Source organism: Egretta garzetta, unplaced genomic scaffold, assembly GCF_000687185.1.
Source record: "Egretta garzetta isolate BGI_Z169 unplaced genomic scaffold, ASM68718v1 scaffold117, whole genome shotgun sequence".
Lineage (NCBI taxonomy): Eukaryota > Metazoa > Chordata > Aves > Pelecaniformes > Ardeidae > Egretta > Egretta garzetta.
In genome coordinates this window covers 3,101,212-3,123,039 of record NW_009260479.1, presented here as the reverse complement: position 1 = coordinate 3,123,039, position 21,828 = coordinate 3,101,212, and the positions used below count along the sequence as shown (strand labels likewise).

At 39.9% G+C, this 21,828-nt stretch overlaps 1 protein-coding gene across 1 annotated transcript; it reads left to right on the top strand.

The window, feature by feature from the left end:
• The first annotated feature begins 288 nt into the window (after window positions 1-288).
• EXOG (exo/endonuclease G) lies at window positions 289-21,559 on the top strand. The gene is made up of 5 exons (XM_035899635.1): window positions 289-466; window positions 3,918-4,057; window positions 5,832-5,908; window positions 8,947-9,061; window positions 20,894-21,559. The coding sequence occupies exons 1-5, from the start codon at window positions 289-291 to the stop codon at window positions 21,353-21,355; spliced, it is 972 nt and encodes a 323-aa protein (XP_035755528.1). The 3' UTR covers window positions 21,356-21,559.
• The last annotated feature ends 269 nt before the right edge of the window (window positions 21,560-21,828 follow it).

Below are 21,828 nucleotides of genomic sequence, written 5' to 3'. Positions count from 1 at the left end.
GATTTGTCCCTAAACATCTGATAGCTGTGGAAGGCCAGCCCAGAGTGATTGCTACGTAGGTATGTGTAGGCATTAGAGTGGATGAGTTAGTGCTAGAGCTGAGAGCCTCATGTGAGGACACAAAGAGCACAGCTTTTTTGGTAGAAGGGTGTTCCATTGGATAGCTCTCTTAATATTTTTTTAGGTCTTAATAATGGCAGTAACCTCAAGCAGTTCCCTATATAGTATGTTTACGTCCACCGAGATGCTTTTCTTAATGTCTTGTTTCTGATCGCATTTCATCTTTGAATGGCTTTCTGTTTATTTTTCTCCTTAGAACCAGTAGAAGAGTCTCTGCTGGAAAAATATGGATTCCCTGAAGCTGGAACAGAGACCAGATGTTACACAAATCATGCACTGTCTTATGACCAGGCAAAACGGGTGCCTAGATGGGTGATTGAACATATTTCAAAACAGAAGACACTGGGTATGTAGTTATTTATTTTTCTACATTTATGGCACCCAGAATGGGCTTTGCAGTTCACAGAAGGTAGAGCCAGGGAGAAAAATCCTATGGCGATCTCTAGGTATGGGTTTTTCCACCCATTCACAATCTGGCTGGAGGCAGCAGGCCCCTGGGTGGACGTCAGTTTCGTGAAAGTATTAAGGCTGATGTTGACAGTGATTTAAAAGAGATCTGTCACTGCAGGTTGGCAAGCCTCTTCAGTATTTTTTCTCTTGTTGGGACTAGTCTGATATTGAATGTATAACATCCTGGGTTCTACAAGGCACACTTGGCCCAAGGGCTGAGTATGAAAGGGAGGAATGAAGAAGAACTAGAGCTACCTCCCATGAGAAATTTCTGTTAGGGATTTATGAAACAATCTGTAAGCACCAGATCAATATAGCTGTGTCAGCATAAACACTGTAAGTCGCGTTGCAGGAGGGAAGCTTAACTTACCTCTTTTAAACGTGAACGGAAAGAAGATGAAAAACTGAATATTAAACTTTTCTTAACCTGATTCAGAGCTGCAATGTGCACTGTTATTGCTCAAGCACATACAGATTGCTCTCGCATCCTTAGCTGGTGTAGTTAGTTCTGTGGGCTGTTTTATGTCAGTTTACGTGCTGCTCCATAAGTGTGAATGCTGGTGGAGTCAGCGCCTTTAGTGGCCAGACTCTTTCATCTTACAGATCTTAAAGAGATTTGCTCAGAATGGGGAGAAAAGATGAATGTCCGTTTCTGAGAGAAAAACGGAGCAAAGGGCATCAACAGTTGTAATCGTTCAAAGCTAGATAGGGCATACCTACTCACCGCAGCCATTATTTACTTCGGTGCAGTTCTGTTGTATTGTCTGATGTGCATTATCTAATGCTCTCTCCCCTGCTCTTTATGCAAGGCAGAGGCTCAGTGATTTTTTTGCTGTCAGTGGTGAATGAAATATAAGTGGTATACAGTCATTGTAAATTAAGTTTGTAGCATTAGTTCAGTTTTTATACAGCAAATTATTAGTAATGGAGGTAACTGTATAATTGTAAAGTGTTTTATGAATGCAGTAGCCCTCTGAATGTATCTTAATCACTGTCTTCAAATTACCTTTCAAAATTAAAAGCATGATCCTGAAAATATTTACAACCAACGCCTAAGTAGCATTGTTGACTCCACTTCTTTCTGAGAAGAAAGCAGTAATTCCTGGCTTACTTTCAAGTGGGCCTTAACAGCCAAATTGTTAAAATGTTTTCCAAATGATCAGATACAACTAACCTGCAAGTTGAAATTAAGCATCTTGAGGCATTCAGCTCTGATTTATGTCTGATAGCTACTCTAATTGAGATTTGAGGCACAACTGTGTTGTTCGTGGAAGGTCACAAAAACCTTTCATGTACTGCAGTTTTGAAACCATGTGATGTAAAAAAAAAATTTCTTGATAAGTAAGTAATGCTTAAAAAACATGGTGGAAAGAAATTAGCTTTACATGTTAATGAGATGTACAAATCTGATTACAGAAGAAATTAACCGTTTTTATCAAAGCAGTGAACAGAGAATAAATGAGGATCTGTTTTCCATTTTTCAAGTTTAATTGATAAATTACACTTTGTCTTAAATACTGAGATTAAATATGATTTTTTAAAAATAAGGATTCTGTTCTTTTGCATGCTGATAAACTTGTCAGTATTGCTTCCTGAGCACCAGTCCTGTGTTAATCATGTCACATGCTTTACCAAAAAAGAAAAGTGAAGCTCCTGCCTTCTACCTGCATGGCATAAAGATGCTCTGACCACCTCTCTGTTCTGACATCGTCTCCATGCACCTGTGCACAGGTGGTCAGCAAAGAAGAGGAAATCGCTTACAGGCACTGGTTTCCAAGAGTTGCATTATCCATATGCATGCTCCTTTTCTACCCCTTCTCTTCTTCCTTGCGGTCCTTGCGTATTCCTGAGTTCTTTGGAGAGCTGCCAAGCAGAGGGAGTGTACCACACTTTGTTCTCAGTACGGAGCACAAGGAAGTGTAGGGCGCCTGTGCGCTCAGTGATAATCGTGACATGACAAGAAAGCCGGGGTGCATGCAGTTTGTGTGTGTATGCACAGTCAGTGATAGAAGAAATTATAACAACTGGCGGTGATTGCTGTTGAAAATTGCCCCTTGTGTTGTATTGCAACAGGAAGTGCTTTATAAAGTGCCGAGTTTGAGGAAAATTCTCTCCAGTGTGTACAGGCCCTGATTCATGCTTAAATGTGAAGAGACTATATAATGGTCCTGTAGAGTGCATCTGTGAAATTATGCCTAAGGTGACACCCTGAATTTTATAAAGAAAGTTCAGTATGCTGTAGATACTTTGAATTATATTGTCATTTGGGAAAAAAAAAAATTCTGGACAACAGTGGTGGTGTTCTAAGCCAGCTTTTTTTCCAGCTCAGTTGACCCACTGCACAGGCACAGCGGAGTTGGCCCTTGCCTGTGCCTCTGCTGCTTCTTTGGAGCACCTTCCGTAACTATGGATGTTCTTGGGTCCCAGGCCATTCCCTAAGAAATATGGTGTCTCACTGGAGGTTGTCAGTGCCAGAATAATTCATGCAAGTCTCTTCTGGCCATCAGTGTTTGGGATGAAGTGGTCTTGAAGTTGCAGCCCACTCAGAGTAATTTCTTTTCCGAGGAGTTGACTGGGACTTTGCACAGTGCAAGGACACAAATATAGGAGTACGGCCAGTAAACCTGGGAAGAAGGCACAGGCTTCCCAGCAGAGACAGCAGCTTTGAGTGAGCTGCCGTCTCTGCAACAGTTAAGTTAGCTCCCCGCGCAACCCTCCCCCCGAAATGTTTTTGTCTGCTAGAAGACTTTAGGCCTGGTTATTTTTGTGCACAATTCCCAAATGTCTGGAAAGGCAGAAGGGGAATCTTGGAAAGGAACACAAAAGCTCTACCCTTATTTGTGTGCCCATGAAGAACAAATGACTTAAGACTTTCTCTTGAATGGGTTTATTATTTTAGCAGGTGTATCAAGATAGACCCATTCTACTTTCAGGCTAGACTTGGAAAAAGAAAAAATACTTGTAGTGGCTCAAACATAAAAATGGAGTTGCAACTGGTGAAGATCTGTGTAATTTCATTGTCATAAAAAGTGAATCTGTACTGGTTTATATCTTTAGTTTGCCTTTAATATTAATCTGTATTTATGATAAGGCAAAAGTATTTTGGTTTTCTTTATAAAGCAGTAAGCACGTTAGAATTTCTAGCATATAGTGGGGGAGAATATAGAACTGGAGCACAGATATTTAAGCAGAATTATTCCTTTTTATGGTTGAGGAGAAAAATACCCAATTTAGATTAATGTGTTGAATCCTTAAGCATAGGTCATTTGGCAAGATATGTCGTTCTTTTTGTCTTGTTGCTATGATGCTTTAATGATAACCTAACAATTTAGTGTGTTATTCCTCAGGCAATGCAGACCGGAGGCACTGTAAATTCAGACCCGATCCTAACATCCCTCTAATGTTTAGTGCTGTCAATGAAGACTACCTTGGCAGTGGATGGTCGCGAGGACACATGGCACCAGCAGGAGATAACAAATTTTCAACAGTAGGATTTTTTTTTCTTTCTTTTTAATTTGTGTTTATCAGTTGGAAAGGGTCAAAAGACCCTTAAAAGTAATGTGTAATGTTCCTTTTGCAGTTTGTTTTGAGACGGAACATGATCTCATTATTAATGCACAGACCTGGACTCAAGAGTTACAAGGTTTATTCCTGACTGAGCACTGTAGGATGCTCTCACAGTCTGCTTCAGACGTCTAAATCAGGTGCATCCCCTGGTGATATACCTCTCTTCATTAAATCACACCTAGATTTGCTTGTTTGGCAGAGATGATGTGAATATGTCTTGTACAGTATAGTGTTAAGCAAGTCTGCTCAGCCTCCTGGATGTCACATTGTCTACCTGTAAGATGAAGGTCCTGTAAGATGAAGATGATAACCTTTACCAAACAAACCTCGAAAGTGTCTTCCGAAGCTCAGTTAAAGGGAGACAGAGAACGATGACTTCATTCTGGCCAACATGTGCTGAGATGTTTAAGGCTAGATTGGGCAAAGCAAAGATGCTGTTAAGTACTGTTCTGTATTGGCAAGGGGATTGCCTGGATGATTTAAAAGGCTTTTTCCTTTCTGGCAGTGTGTATGAGGTAAATTAGAACCTTCTTTTGCCATAGTTCTTTCAGTCTATAAAATGTCTTCACCTGCCATTTATTTGAGCTGTAAGAAAAGCATGCCCTAATGCCTTGGCTGACTAACAAAGCAGCCTTGGATGTATTGGATCCTCTAGTGAAATGTGCCTAATGCAGCAATTTGTCAATTAAGAAGCAGTTTGAATTTGTATTTCTGCCAGGCAGAATAGTGTGCAGTGGGGCAGAGTGACAGTGCAGTGGCATGTGGTGGATGAAAGAACCAGTCGTATTATTTCTACTGGAAGTGTCTTTGTGGGTATTGATTTGTGATACTTGGGGATTTTTTGCTGGTGAGCTACCTGTGCAGAGAGATCCTGGACCTGGCTTGAAATACAGCGAGGTGATATAATCTTTCAAATACAGGACTAAATAATTTAATTTCCCTGTTTAATTAGTGCAGGTAGTGCTTGCTCATTATCCTAAGGAGTTCTGTCAGCCCCTTCACTTTGAAGTAGTATGTGAAAAATGCGGACAAGTATAGGACCTATCAAGATTCTGAGATAAGATTTTGGAAATGTTTTCTCTTATATTTCCCTGCATATGCGTAGTTTTTTAGTACCAGGTCCTTCGCATCTCGAGATAACATGGGCTTCAGAGAGGTTTATGACACTTTTTAAAGGCAAAATTAAGGAGATATGTAGATTTTTGACCATTATGGTCTCATAAATCATTTAATCACATGCATGTTATGTATTTGTTAAATATTGATGAATATTTTTAACTCAACCTTTTCTTGTAAGGGAAAGAAGCAGCTAGCCAGTAGGCAGTCAAGTAATTGAAAAGCAGGGGTGAAAGCATCCTTCCCATTTGAAAAGAAGAGTAGCTAGTTGCTTCCAAAGACATTACAAAACTGACGCTGGGTGACATAGTAATTCCTGTGCCTCTAGAATTGGACATTCTTGTACTATGTTTCTGTCAAAAAAAAAAATAATTTTTTTTTGCAAGGTTTGCACCCCAGTTATGCAACTCTTAATCCAAAATAATTTTGTAGAAGTTCTGACTTGGGTTTTGCCTGACCTTTTATATTGATAGTGTTAAGCCTAAACTAGAAATGGATTCTGATCCAAAAACTTCTAAAATGTGTTTTTAGCTTGTAAATGTTTCAGTGAAATTGTATTATTTTCTTTCTCTATGCAGAGAGCTATGGCCGAAACATTTTATCTGTCTAACATCGTGCCTCAGAATTATGAGAATAATGCTGGATTTTGGAACAGGTGAGAAATTACTTGTATGTAAACTAAGTGAAAAATATCAGGCAGCGGCATAAATCAAAAATGCTATGTTTATAAAACTTCTTCTCATCAAAATATTCTAGAATGCTTTATAGGCTATCTGTAGAGAAGATAGCAACTTCCTCTGAGATGAAAAGCACCTCAGTCCTCACAGTGCAAAACCACTACAACGACTCCTTTCGTTCTTTACTCAATCAAACCGTAGAGGCAGTTTATTTAGAATAGATAAAATTACTTCTGGTTGATGTGGGTAAAGGTGCCAGGCTTAATGTCTCTGTCCGTAAGGAAAATTCAGTAGAAGCAAGGGAAGGGTTTAGATCTTGCTTTAACATCTCTTCCTCAAAAAAGCACCTCCAGTGTGAGAGTATTCACATCTCTGTATGTGGACATTGGTTCACTTTGAATTGGAGAACTGAGTGCTCTCCACTGAGTCGTGACTACTTCAGGTCTTAGGTGTTTCTTCGAGTGCTGGCTTCCAAGTAGCAGTCAGGCAGGTTCTCTGTCACTTGTGCACGCTGCTTGGATCGGCTTTGAGGTGAAGTCAATGGTTGATAAATTTAAACTTTCTTCACATAGGATTTTTATTCTTCCCTTCCTTCGATCAGAGAAAAACATTTTAATGAAAGCAGCATTCATCCAGTGCTTCTTGCATAGGACTTACAGAATGTTAAAACTCAGAAACAGGAGAGGAAAACGATGAATTTCAAAAGGTTCACTCAAGGGAAGGTTAGCAAAATTATGTACAGTATTGTACTAAAAGTCTTATCAAAAATGCATCATCATTTGACTACACACTGCTTTCCAGTTTTACAAGAATGCATATAAAATCATATGAGGCATTCAGTAAGGTTATACTGTTTTATAGACGAATAAAATGCTATAATATTTTAAGAGATTTTTTTGGTATTGTTTTAATACCTCAAGTATTTGAGCATAAAATTTCCTTACACCAAAGCTAGGCGTTTGTACCAATGAAATGTTGGAAACCCTCTTTATTTCCCTTGAGCGGGATCTCCGCCTAATCAGGACATCATGGGGAGTGTTTGAAAATTTCCCCTGGCACTGTCAGCCCCGCAGTTTAAGCAGCTATTACCCCTGTCTCCCAACCCCAGCACCCTATCCCCACTGTTTAAACAGACAAACAAGGTATTTGTGGCACTTGTTTTGTCAGTCACTTGTTTAATGCTAAATAGTTTTAAGGATACAGTGTTTTCACGTGTGTTGTATTCCTTCCTGGCTTCAGTACTCCCTTTCTCTTTTTGTAATTCCTTGCTTCTTGAATTGTCTACTGAGGTGCAGGTAGACAATACAGCTTAGTCAGCTTAACAACCTGTTGTTTTTAAAGTGGTGTTCGCTCTCCAGCCATGTGTTTTTGCTGCTTTCCCAGTTCCAGCTCTGGTACTACCCTGATTGCAGCAAGTCAATTCCTTTTGCTAACCCAGTCAAACTGATTCGCATTTTGTTTTGCTTGGTTATATTTCTGCCAGATTAGAAAATTGGATCAACTGGTGAGATGAGTGCCAGAGCCAACACAGAGCATGGAGTAGGCCTGTTCAGCTGGGGCAGACAAGGGGAGCAGTAGGAAAGGGGAGAGCAGGACTGCATCTTTCAGCAAGCTGTTAGATAGTAAGCTATTAGATTGGTTCAGTGGTGTGCTCTACCGCACCTTGGTGTTTATTCCTCATTCTCTTCCCACCAACATGCATGCTGCTTTCTTTCCTGATGTTTAACTGTCGTTTTCTGTCTTGTTTTGAGTGCGATTTCATGGTCACTGTAATCTGATCTCTGTCCCTGCTGCCACCAAAAGGAGTTTGCTCCCTAGCTGCATTTATTCCTATTCTTCCCTTGTGCCAGGTGGTGTTTGCATTGCCATACCACGAGACAGCCTGAGGAGCTGAGCTGCTTGGAAGCAAAGCTGACAACAGCAGGAAAAAAATTAGCTTGTGGTCAATGCTTTGGCATATCACATAGCAGCTCACTATCACCAAAGAAGAAAGGGCGTATTTTTGCTAATTCTGATTTGTGGGGCTCATTCTGCTAATTCTGATTTGTGTGTGCTGATTTAACTCACTAACCCAGCGCAAAAAAAAAAAAAGAGACTTATTTTGTTCAGCATTATTGACAGATGAAGAGTGCGAAAGGTGGCCCTAGAGGGAGGTAAGAGGGACAGGGATGAGACAGAAGGGGGTGAAACCTCCACCTTTCAGAGGCACCCAGGTTAGCTGGGCTCATGTGTCTCATGTTCTGGTCTGTTTGTCCATTTGAGTGAAGTGCAACTCTGTCTTTAGTAAAGGGCCAATGGGTGCTCACTGGATGTGATTTTTATAACACTTGGGGTGTTAGATTAAAGGTGGGCTATAATCTTTTGTTTAATGTAAAATAGGCATGATCCAGAAACCTTCTTATGTGGAGAAATATTTTACACTGTGAACAGAATTGATTAGTTTCAAAAGCAAAAATAATAGTATTTCTGGAGTTACGACTTTATTTTTAAACAGTTTTATAGAAAAAATAAGTAGATGTAGTGGGAATGGCATGTAGAAACTTTCCTAGGTATTTTTAGCTATGGAAAGAGCTGTCTGTTTCAGGGCCTCGACTCTTTGGAGAGGAACATACAAATCCAGTAATGTGGTAAAACCTTTCAAAGTAAGAACATCACAACCTGCTGTTTAAAACAAGTATTTTACTATACGCAAGTGACCGTCAGCTGTATCTTTCTACTATCAAGTGAGGGAGTAAGTAGAGAACTCAGATTTTCAGGACAGGTGGTAAGGCTACGGAAACCATTTTCAAATGTGTGCAGTAACACATGCCTGTCTGTAAATAAGTGAACCTGGGACAAGTGGGAAGTATGACTTGGGCCTCTGTTTTACCTTCTTTGGCTTGTGAGTCAGTCACATGAATTTGGAAAAATGCTCCTGAACTGTCAGTAGTTCATCTTGCCCTTCACAGTGCGTTTCAAAGATTATTATGTTAAGTTTTCCCAGCTGACTGTACCCTGTCTGACAAATATGTTCCAGAATGGAAATGTATTGTCGGGAACTGACCGAGAGATTTGAGGATGTTTGGGTAGTTTCTGGACCTCTGACCTTGCCTCAGACAAATGAAGATGGAAAGAAGAGTGTTACTTATCAGGTATGTACACATGTTGGTGGGTTAACAGTGCAGTGGTGATACTTTATTTATTAATTTTTAAATTGATCTTGAAGCTTGATAAAACAATGTTGAACATCCCAGTACATGCAAAATATACGAAGTGTCCAATACTGGTTGGGACAAGTGTAGTAGAGGTGTTACACTTTTTCATATGTAGGCAAGATACCATTTTAAAATAATTTGGTTTATTGACAAAGGGAGATCTATTAAATGTCTGTTCACAATCTGCTGTAAAACTGTTTTCTGACTTCTATAATACATGACAGTATCTAAGAAGAGAGTTAGTGAGTTTTGCTGATATGTAGGCATCTATTCAATCATCTATGGATACATTTTAGAAACAGGGCAATACAAAGGTAATGTGGGTTTCTCAAAACTATATAGGTTCCAGGAATGCACCATTAATTTGAAAAGCAGTTGTTTGCTGATACCCCATATGCATCATTTAGATGAGGCCTTGCAACTGAGATTCTGAGCATACCAAAGTCAATTGACAGACTTCATTCGAGTTCAGTAGGTTTTAGGTGAATGCAGTGTATGGTCCGTGGTACTGGTACCCGCGCCCCCCCCTTCTTTTGGTCCCCCATTTTTATTACCTGCTTAAAATACTCTAAAGATTTCGGATTGGTCATGCACAGTCTCTAGAAACTGTCACTGATAGACAGACAGATAGGAAAGGCTATCAAGTTGAGAGGTGAATTTATTATTGCTTATCCTGACTTACTCTTTGTAAGCATGTGTTTAGACATCTGTGGGATCTGAGCATAGTAAGGTATTCAAGGGAGGGAGTATTACCTTCTGCCCTTACTGTAATGAGATATTATTGCTGTTTTCAGTTGCTAGATGAAAGGTAGCATAATGCAAATAGTAAGTGCTGTATTTTGCACCTCTTGAAAAACACTTTTCCTTGAAAATAAGTACTCGGATCAACTGCAGCTTCAGCTCGTGAGTGATTCAGCTGTCCAACTAGTTCTCTGAGGAGCAATGAATGAGCTTGCTGTAAACAAGCCCCTGTTTCAGAGGGATATGAGAGACACAAGAGAGGGATGGTCAGCTTTCAACACTGGCTTGTTTAGCGGTAAGATATAGGCACTATTTCCTCATTGTAAATACCCACCTGATACCCATTTGATTGAACTTGGAACTCAGTCATGATAGAATGCAATTTTTCCTGCTCACTTTTACCTTTTTACTTCTTTAAAAACTGTCCCTTAATGTCCCCTCCCAAACACATCTATAGCCTTGACCGCGATGAAATCACAGCTTTGGTTTTGGGTTTGTTGGTTTTCTGTTTGTTTTTTTGTTTTTTTTTTTCCCCAGACAGTTATATGTTCTGCGTATGAAAATGCAGTAATAATCATTTATCTTTTTCACACTCAGTGGCAGTTCCAAACTTCAGCTCTCACCACGTCTTTTTGAGGAAGGTGACAACTGTGCTCATTCTCATGTGGCTAAATAAGCCGTGGTTAAGGAATATGACCAATGGCACATGATAAGTTAGTGGCAAAGCCAGCTTTAGACTGGCAATGGTTCCTTGCCACACAAAGGGAGAGTGCTGACTTCGCTATTGCCCATTATACTTTCCAGTCCTTTCCCTTGTCTGCCAGTGCTGATGATTGTCAGATCCTTCCATGAGATGTTTAATTACCCCACGTAATAGAAAACCATCCATACTGGACTCTTATTTGCTTACTGGGCTTGTTTTCTACTGCTGTAGCAGTAGAGCAGCACAGAGAGGAGTCCAGCGTTTACTGGTGACAGCATGATATGCATCCAAAAGCGCATAGCTGGGAGCAGGAGGGAAAATGTTCCCTTTCAACAGTGTCAAGCTGAGTGTTTGGCATTCTCTCATGAAGAATGGTACCGTAAGAGTTACCAGGCCTGCCTGTAGCTTGCTGGAATTTGCGTCCTCGTACCTGTCAGGATATTACATTTATTTTTTACCCCTAAAAATATTGCAAAGAATTAAAAATCCTGAGCTGACTTGAACATTTTATAACTGAAAATAATTTTCCAGGAAGCAGTTGAATCATCTATCAGCTGCAGCTATCATCTGCTTCACTTCAATCTTGGTCATCTTTTTCTAGTTTTTCTCTAGAGAAAGTGTTTACCTAGAAGAGAAAGGTTACAGTTTATGAAAAATTATTTTGAATCTCCATTTTGGTTTTGAAATGTAAATTTTAGTCTTCTACAGGTAAAAATAAGAGCAGGCACTGCATCTTACTGCTTTTAATGAAAGTAACCTGATACCAGGATACGGTGATGGAATAATAGTGGCACAAAATGTCTATGCTGCTTTGATTATCATATCGTTCTGTTCTTGTCTGGTGCCAAGATGTCTTCATCATCTTTGGCTTTGATGACAACTCTGGTCTTCTATGAATGTTTTATCAGTTCTGGTCTTAATAGAAGTGAAGTTCAGTGTGAGATTGGAAATGGTGGAATGATGGTATTCGCGTTTTCATGTCACCATTTGGCCACATTGATAAATCCTTTACTTAGCTTCCTAGGGTGAGATTCATTATGTAAATTGATTTGGATCTAAGCGGTATTAAAGTACAGGTAATGCTATCTACCGGTGGGAAAAGTAAAATGTTGATTTTAGGGGGGGCTTGTTTTGCTTTAAATAGCAAATTATTTGATTTAGGTCCTCTTTGGGTACACTCTTACGTGTAAATAAATACAGGCTGAGAATTGTTTTGTTATTTTGAAATCACTTTGTGGCATAAATTCTTGTGCTTGCTATTGAAGTTGTCTCTGGGGAGAGAGACTTCAGAGTGGGGTGGCATGTTGTTTGGGGTTTTTTTTTTTTCCTTCTTCTTACATCAACATGTACACTTAGAAGAGGGAACACAACCTGTCAAAGCACTGGAGAAAAGTTCTTTTCAAACAGATACCTTGGATATAATTACAGTCATTGGCATTGATTTTGGCAGTCTGGGATTCTGCCCCTAAACCTAGAACATGAAGAGTTGGCAGCTGAGTGAGAAGGGAAGGTACCTCTTAGCTGGCTTTTGGAGTGAGCTCTGCTGAGTTCGAACAAGTGACTTAGAAATGAAAGGCTTTTAGTCCTCACTGGTTGGGCTTATGAAGCTGATGTGAGAAGGTGTCCTTTGTGCTGTTTAAGGAGAAATGCTGTAGTATGCACAGTAGTGCTGAAACTCACAACCTGTAATCTGGCAGTGTGACTGTTAAGGCTGAGCTCCTTTCTAATGTTTTTTCTCCTCCTCTGAGACTAGAACTGTGGAAAAAAGAAAACACGGAAGTACTACAATGAATGTGTCTGCATTGATTTGTTTCAGATCCTCTCTTCAATCTTAGTTTCCTTGGTTTTGGCTAAAGGAGTGGTGAAATGTGTATCCATGGCTTTACAGGCTGGTGTTTTTCTCATCAGACATCCAAAAAGGTTATTTTTAGATCACTATAGAGGAAAAACAGAGCATCGGTCATGGCATTGTTCCCAGTTCCTGCTTGGACTGTGGTACCATTTGCTGTTTAATTCCAGAAAGGGAATTAACCTTGAACTCCTTAGATGCCAGTGTTGTTCTATCTATTGGCTGAACTTGTTGTATACTCAGATATGTTCTGTCATTTCATCTGTCTCCAGCGGAGGCTTATATTGCAAAGAGTAGATTGATGACCGTGCTTGGTATCTGAAAAACATATTTTGAGAATATATGTAAAGTAGAATGCCAACAGGAAAAATCTGTTCTGTGTCGTTGGAGAGGCAGATGCAGGTTTTTCATCTTTGTCCAGATCAAATCAAAGTGACATTGTCTTGTTTTATACATTACTGTTTGCCAGTGACTGTCACAGAGTGATTTTTCTCTGTCAGCAGATTTGGAGTTTGAAATACAAATTTTGCAATAATTCTACTGCATCATGCTCAATGCTCCACCCTTCTTATTCCCAATGCCATCACAGCAAATACTAATTTAAGAATTGGCTATGGTTGGCGAATGAAAGTACAGTTTAGATAACATTCTGTTTGAAGAAGACATTTTTCTGTACTTTTTAGTGATATCCTAGGTTCATCCTGGAACCACGTCTGCTGTTTAATTTTCAAAACTGAATGACTAGGCTGGGCCAGGCACGCACAATAACTGCACCAGAAGATACACTTACTTGTCATCTAGTTCTGTGGCAAACAAGTCCCTGGGAAACAAATTGCACCTCTCAAATATAAGACGGTGCTTTATGGTTTTCCCCAGTCAACTTCAGAAGTAGTAGAGGTTTTCTCCCAGCCAAGATACTATAGGGGAAGGAAGCCTTGTTAAAGGAGAGTATAAACCTGGGGATTATTGTTATTTGTTGGCTGCTCCAAATGGTCTCAAGGCTACACAGGCAACTAATGGATCCAGGTCCATTATGCATGTCCCATAAAACTCATGTTCAAAGGGCTAGATCTTAGATCGGCTGGTGTAAACCACTAGAGCTCTGTCAGCCCTAAATTTAGACATGATGTACAAATGAAAATAATAGGCACTGGTTTAAGATTGGAGAAGAGACACCAAAGGTGCAGGATAGATTTATGGGGTTGCTTTTATTTAGCACTGGTACGCATCACGACAGTCCTTTTATTATAGGAAGAGTGGTGATAGGGTCTGTGGTGGATTCCATGTTAAATAAGCTAAATGGATTCTGTGGAAGTAGTAGTCTGTCATCATGTAAATACAGTATCATAATGTGTATACACACCCTCTGTATTAAAAAAAAAAGGGGGGGTTGGGTTGGGGTGTCTGTCTTTCAATGCCATAACTGTATTTACACACAGCTTATTATTTTACTATCTCTTTTTTTTTGTTCTTTTTTTTTTAGGATTGTCAAATGATTTGGCAATCAGACCAGCCATAACAAATTAAATTTTCCTGAAGTACATACATTTTCATTTTGGAGTGCTTGGCTGTTGCAGATTGCTACTGTGATTTTTATCTGTAGTATTTTTGATTTTCTGTATTGCTACGTCTGCCATCACACCCCTTAGTTCTTCTCAATGCCACCTGACAGAGTTCTCTCAAATATTCATGAAAAAACACTATCAACAGAACCAGTGCTGCCTAACACAAATCTGGAAGGAACTGTTTCTATTCAGAATTTAGTATCAGGTTATAATAAAGCTCTGTATTGTCAAACCTGGGGTCATATCAATTTTCAGTAAAACATCTGATGGACCTGGTCAGTATTATGCCTCAAGTTACAGGTAAAACAAAATAAATACCTATTCAGAGAAAGCTACAGTCTTATTTTGGGTGACAGGGACGATATCCTTGAATTCTGTCCATCAAGAAATGTGACAGAAGTCTTAATGTTGTTATTGCCAGGCGTAGATGGAAGTATTGTTACATAGAGAATTGTGTGTACGCTTGTTTTCAGTCAGTTCTGGTTTGCAGTATGGCTTTGTTCTAAACTCTGGTTATTATACAAAGAGAGACAGGAAAGAAACAGTTATTGGTGTGTAGAGGGAATTTCTGGAGCTATCATTTTAATGCATTTGATGATGGTACCCTCTGATGCAAGGACTCTTCAGTATGTGCTGGCAGTTAAGTCGTGATTGAATGTGATTTCTGTTTTCCAGGTTTTAAGAGAATCTTAGATAATTGCCACTCCAGAATTGGCTCTTGCTGATGAAAGGCTAGTCCCTTCTGCTAATTCTTTTCACAGTTGATTTTCATTCTCTGGTCACTAGGTGGCAAAACACTACTTTTAAATTCAGGAATCCTTTCTTTCAAAAATTATTCCTGCCCTTTCAGAAGAAGGTGATTTTCTTACTGCTCTGGGAAGCTGTAACAAGTCCAGTATAAAATGAAAATGTGATAACATTTGTGTATGTTTTAAAATTTCTAGTAACACTTCTGTTTTCTTCTAAGATAATCTCAAGTGTTCTTGTTACACTTCACATATTCCTTTTCTCCTGTTTATGTAAGAATGGAGTTTTATTTCTCATAAGCTCCAAACTGTCATTTTTAGATACTGCTTTCCCCATATTTAACTGACTGCTGCCGTGAAGGTGACATTAGTTAATGCCATATGCTTAAACTTACCCTAGATCCCATTAGCAAATATCTTCATTATTTATTGTGATACTAAGCGCTCCACAAATATTATAAAATTTGTCCTTCTTCCAATTTTAAAAACTATGACCAAGAACAGTTTAATGATTTGGCCAGCATTGTGAGGAAAGCCAAGCTGAAGACAAATACCCATCCAGTGACTTAGCTATGAGACCAAATTTATCAAAGTTCACTGAGTTCTCTCTGTTTTAAGAAATCATATTGCTTCTGCCCTTATCCTTATCTGTCCCTGTGAGCTCTTCAAGTTTGTATAACTGCTTACCAACACGTTCGTTGTTTTAGCAATATGTAAACATCTCTAAATGTCAGGAATTGCACACATTTTAATGGCCTGTCCTCATGACAGCTGTCCACGTTTAATTGGGCATTGAGGAGTATAACAAATTTATACACACTTGTGGAATGTCAATAACAATGTCAATAATAATAAAAAGCAGTAAACACTATGCTGAAAATGACATTATCATAATATTACATTATTAGATGACACCGGTTCAGTTGTAGGGCTTCAGCCAGCACCAGGTCACTAAAGAAAACAAGAGCAATGCAAACGTGATAGGAATAAGCAGCTGCAAAAAGTTAGGGCGTTGAACATATTCATGTTGAACCGATACAGACAGCAAGAAATAGTATCTGAAACTCCACGTTGTTTTCCAAATGTTGATGGGACAGGAATATTTTTTAATGCTATAAAAAGAAGGCTTTTAGCTTGAGTGCTTTTTTTTTTCTGTTATAAGGCTGTTGAAAATTGAAAGATTAAGCAAAATTTTATAGGAATAGCAAAACGGAAATTTTCAAAGGATGACACCAAAATTTACCTTGTGGCCTGTTGTCAACATGGTGTGAAAGCACGTGGGACAGCAGTGATTTTCAACAGGCCATTGCTGTATTTTCTTGCTTGTATTAGCGCATGAGACTTTTTTTTTTTTTTTTTTTTTTCTTTTTTTGAATCACAGATACTGTTAAAAACTGTTGCTTTTTTCCAGCTGGGACAGATAGCTGTTTCAGGCATTGATTGCTGAAAGATCATCTGCTGCCTGTGGATAAACTAGCACAAATCAAAGTCAACATCTGTGCACGGATAATCTTAACCCATTTTCTGTTCTGTTACAATAGGAGCATATGCTATCTGCCTGTGTTAGGCATGCATTGAGATAAATGGGACGGTGCAGATCAGAGTAGTGATGCAGACTGCTGTAGTTAGGTAGGAAAATCCTCTAGGTGGCAACAGGAAATGAATTATTGAGTTTGTTTTTCCTACCTCTGCAGCTTCTGTATCTACTCCCATAAAAAAGCAGATTGTGGTATGTTGCAGTGCATAATGATGGAAATACTATGGCGTGCTCCAGAACTTCTTTTCCTTTTTTAAAAGGAATCACTGGGTCACACTGGCTACATAAATTACTGGTGATGCGCCTTGTGCACGGTTCACATAAGCATTAAACTGCATATTTACTCTGTCAGAGAAATCGGGCACCCTCCTTTGATGGTATTCCCCTGCAGCAGAATGAGCTGGGTTTAGAACTTTTATGCCACATTTTGTGTAAGGAAAGGGCGCTCGTGGGCTCTGGCCATTTGGCAGGCTGAAGTTTGTTTTAATCACTAACAATATTAGAACTCAGTGAAGTAATTACAGAAGTAGTTTACTGCTATTCAGAGGACTAGTGTAAAGCCTGAGCACTACTTAAATTTTATTGAAATCCTCAAAAGAGGCCTTACGTGGAACTGAAGTACATAAATTATAAGATGTATGGCCATTGCCTGTATAGAGTTGAGTTGTATTTAGAACTACATTTCTGAAAAGGCCAGCCCTTCCTTAATTTTGAACTAGTCCTCCTTTTCCTTCTTTCCTTCCCTCCTTGATAGGGGCATATACTATGCGTAAGTATGTGTTATTTTGCATATAATATATATATATTTGCATAATATTACATAAGCACAGTATCTGTTTTCCTTAACACCCACTTCAGGCATTCAGCATTTCCATTTCATACCTAACTATTCTGTGTGGAGCTCTATTCATTCCCCAGCCTTTCTATCCACCCACACAGCCCTCAGACTCAATCCCCTGTTCCCTCTGCTAACTCACTCAATGCGCATTCACCTGTTTGGTGTACATATGCCATATACCCCCTAATTGGAGATACTTGTAGCAGCTCCATCTGCGTGTTCACCCTTCCTCTAGTCTTTTATACAACAGACAGAGGATGCTGGTATGTGTATATGTGTGGGTGGTGTTGAGAAGGGGAGGGAGTTGAGCTAAGGAGGACCTAGTATGTATATATGTATTTATAGCGGGGGGGAAAAGTACGTGAAGGGGCCTGGAAAAGGCAGTGCAGGCTGTACTGCATGGGAATGCTGCCGATCAGATTGTTGGCCAAGGGAGAATCTGGGGAACAGGATTTAATCTCACTCCTGCCTTCTCTCAGGAGGCTACAGCAGCTTCAGGGTGCGGTGCAGCTGTGCACAGCCCCTTCCTTCTCTCCCGCCCTGCCCTAGGAGTCTGCAGGAGGTGGGATTGTAAGCTCCCTGCTCCAGGTGGGGAGAGGAGCTCCAGCCTTCTGCCTTCAACAGTGTCAGTCACTGCCTGCGCTTGGGTGGACATGGAAATGTGAACCCCCTCCTCTCCCCCTCGGGGCGTTTCATGCTTCTTAGCTTCCTCCCCCTCGCCACCAGTACGTTGCACGTACTCCCCAGTTTAAGTGCCACCTGTCTCAATTAGGTTAAACTCCCAACACCATTCATTTTGTATTTCAGTTTTAACCCGCCAGATAGAACAGTGTGTTGATGTGTAGTTTTTAGTATATTTAAAAATTACCTGTGCATCTGTCAGTTTTGATTATTTATGCAGTTGATCCTGAGGAGCTGTAACTCTGGTTTCACCCACACTGAATGCTAAATGCAAAGTGCTTTGACACTCAGGAGCTCTAATTTCCCTATCAAGACATCTGTCGTCGTTGAAAGGGAAAGTAGATTTGGCATAAGGCATTTATGTATTGCTTACCAGTTTCGGTGACTCTTAGATCTAGGCAGAGCTTTATTTAGGAGAAGGTTGGTGACATAAGCAAGATCATTTTTCTTAAAAAAACCACAACAAAAAAAGCTTAAACTACAGGAAAGTTGTTAAATACCCTAGTATAGGGAAGGGGAGGAGAATATTCTGTAGCAGAGTAAAGAAATCTAAGAGCAAATGTTTGCCAGAGACAGTAGTAATGTTTCTACTACATTATTGTACAAAACGTGAAAAGAACTTTCCTTATCAGAGATTTCCCTTTCTCTGGTTTTGGTCTAACCAGTAAGACTTAAAGACTGGTCGCTTATACTGGCAACGGAGCTAGAAGACATACTTAAAGCACTGAAACCATTCATAATTGAAATCAGTTAACTGTTGGAATAGATTGACATGAACCTTGGTTCAGTAGCCAGAGGCACAGTTTAGTTTTAAAAATGTATTTATTTTTTTTCAAAAGTGCTGAATTCCCTCAGAATAAAGCATACATAGAAAGTGTTTCTTTTGTGATTGAGTTATACTGAGACTATGAATGGGTAAAGCAGGTCTGAACCGATATACTGGATTAGTTTGTAAAATACTTTCAATTAATGTGATCAGTTGTGGCAGTGAAATAAATACCCGCTTTCTCTGAAACTGTATTTTAACTATCCAACAAAAGCTGTCAAAAAATCAAAACAAGCAGTCTTTGCTTTTGCAGGTATTGCAAATACTGGAAATAGTACCAAATTACTGGATTTTATGTATAAAACAAGATGCCTTTGTAATTTTTGTAGGGCGTCTGCCTCTTTTTCTTCTGTTGCCATTAGAATAAAAGTACATATTTTAGAAGGGTAGTTATACAGAAGGGTTATGCAAAACTCAGATTTTCCCTGTGTGAGCCTGGTAAACTTTGTTGGCATGGCAGGTTTAGTTCAGCAATACTGGAGAAAATAAAGCCTAAAGGAGTGCATGCATGAGCATCACTTTTTGAATACTGGAGAGATTACATTTATCATCAATAGGTTTATTCCCTTGGACTTATTCCTGACACAGGGCGGGGTGTCTCCTATATATGTATGTGTGTGAGCTTTCCACAGATTTCGTGCCAATTCAGAGTCCTGATCCTCCCCTCCTGGTGTTTCAGTTAAGTTCCTGGATCCTGGTCTGAGTGACACAGCAGGAAACCCAACATGTACGAGCTCTTAAGTTGAATCATAATGAATTTATGGAAGAAATAGGTGCATTTTCTTTGGATAGACTTCTCTTCCAAGATACTGAGTCGCTGAATGTACTTCTTGATACCCAGATCCCCTCAAAAAAATGCTTACTTAGGTAACATAGCTTTTAAATACAGCCTGTGTATGGCTAATAGAGATACAAAAATAACTGACAGAGGTAAGTTAGAGTTGATTTGAAATGCATATTAAAAAACACATGATTTGGAACTGTCAGATCAAGTATGTGGTGTAGAGCCACTGTTACTGAAAACAGCTTTCCAGGCATTAACAATGTGATGCAGTATGAGAAAGGAGCTCTACCATCCCTTCAAGTCAACTACACTTACAGATCTGCACTGGGATTAGGGAGCTGGGGTCTTGGCTGACTCCCTGTTTCCAAATGTGTTTTTCAAATTTGGTTCCAGTTCAGTTTCAGCCATAACTGAAGTTGCACCTGCTTGGGAGATTTAAGTTGACTTTGTTCTTCTACCAGAGTACCTTGTCACAGATTTTTACAAATTTTTAGGCAATTACTGACTAGTCTTTGACCTTTTCTCTACATCGTTTTTCTTAAGTCTAATATAAGTCAGTACCGTTGTAGGAGAAAGGCAGAGAACCTTCTGGGAAAGTCTCCTACCAACAGTGGCCAAACAACCCTGCAGTGAAGTGTTCTTTGCCCTGCTTTTCTTGTGTGAGAGAGAGATTCAGGCATCAAATAACCAGCTGATTCCTGAGCAGCTGTATAAGGAGCTGCAATGAAATGGTGCTGTGGTGGGTTGACCTTGGCTGGACACCAGGTGCCCCCCAAGCTGCTCTGTCACTCCCCTCCTCAGCAGGACAGGGAGGGGAGAAAATAAGATGGAAAAAACCCATGGGTCAAGATAAAGGTGGTTTAATAAAGCAAAAGCAAAGGCTGCGTGCAGAAGCAAAGGAAAACAAACTATTTACTCTCTACTTCCCATCAGTAAGTGATGTCCAGCCACTTCCCAGGAAGCAGGGCTTCAGTACGGGTAGCGGTTGCTCTGGAATACAAACATCGTAATAACGAATGCCCCCTCCTCCTCCCTTTCTCTTAGCTTTTATTGCTGAGCAGACGTCATGTGGTATGGAATGTCCCTTTGGTCAGTTGGGGTCAGCTGTCCTGGCTCTGTCCCTTCCCAAGATCTTGCCCACCCCCAGCGTACTGAATGTTGGAGAGACAGCCTTAATGCTGTGGAGCACTGCTCAGCAGCAGCCAAAACACTGGTGTGTTATCAGCACCTTTCTAGCTACCAAATACAACGGGCAGCATGGTGAGGGCTGCAGTGGGGAAAATTAACTCTATCCCAGCCAGATCCAATACAGGTGCTTTCCACCTCAGCTTCTAGTCTAGTAACCTTGCACATCATCTTGATGTGTAGTTACGTGCTGTGGCTCCTTTTTAGAGGTAGTAGGATTAGCATCACACCTTTTTTTTTTTTTTTTTTTTTTTTTTTTTTTCCCCCTCAACTGATAAAATCTGTATCTTTTAACATAACTTTCCTTTTGACAGGTAATCGGAAAGGATGATGTAGCTGTGCCATCCCACCTATACAAGGTGATCCTTGCCAGACGGAGCAGAACGTCTACGGAGCCCTTGGTACTGGGGGCTTTTGTGGTGCCGAACGATCCCATAGGCTTCAGTCACCAGCTGCCTGAGTTCCAAGTAAATATCGAAGATCTGGAAAAAATGTCAGGTTTAGTTTTCTTCCCCCAGGTGGACAAAACCAAAGATGTTAAAAATATCTGTGAGGTAGATACCTGTAAACTGATAGGCTTTAAGGAATTTACATTGTACATCACTGCTCGAAAAGTGCAGAGTGCCCGTACGTTGCACCGGTTGGAGAAAGCCATGTCAGAGTTAAGGGAGGCAGGAATTGAGCCTGATGAATATCTTCTAAAGCTTCACAAGAAGAAGGAAGAAGAACTACTGCAGGAAAAACAAGTAGCAGCTAGAGAGGGGAAATCTGGCTGAGTAGGTGTTCGGGAAGTTGTTTGGGGTTTTGTACTTTGAAAGGGGAGCTGAAGGCAAACACAAAGACTATGAATTAACCTTTTTTGAATTGTGAAAACAATAAAGAAACATTTGGAAGCTGATGGGTTTGGAATAACATTCATTCTTGTGTAACATGATGCACACACATGGTTTTGCTGCAGTACTTAGATGTGGGAAATGAAAATGACCCCTTTCTGGCATGAATAGATTACTGGACCTCCAGAAAAGGCTTTGTGCTATTTTCCAAGTGAGACGTCAGAGTTGGGGTTTGTGTGGAATCCTTTCTAGGAATATTATAAAAATAGACAGTAGACACCTTGGGAGTATAACTGGAACATGCTTAAATGTAATTCTGCCTGCAAATGGCTTTCAGTGTGATGCTGTAGAAGCAATGGTACTTCCTGGGATTTTTAAAGATTAAGTTGATTTAGAAATATTTCATTTAACAGTCT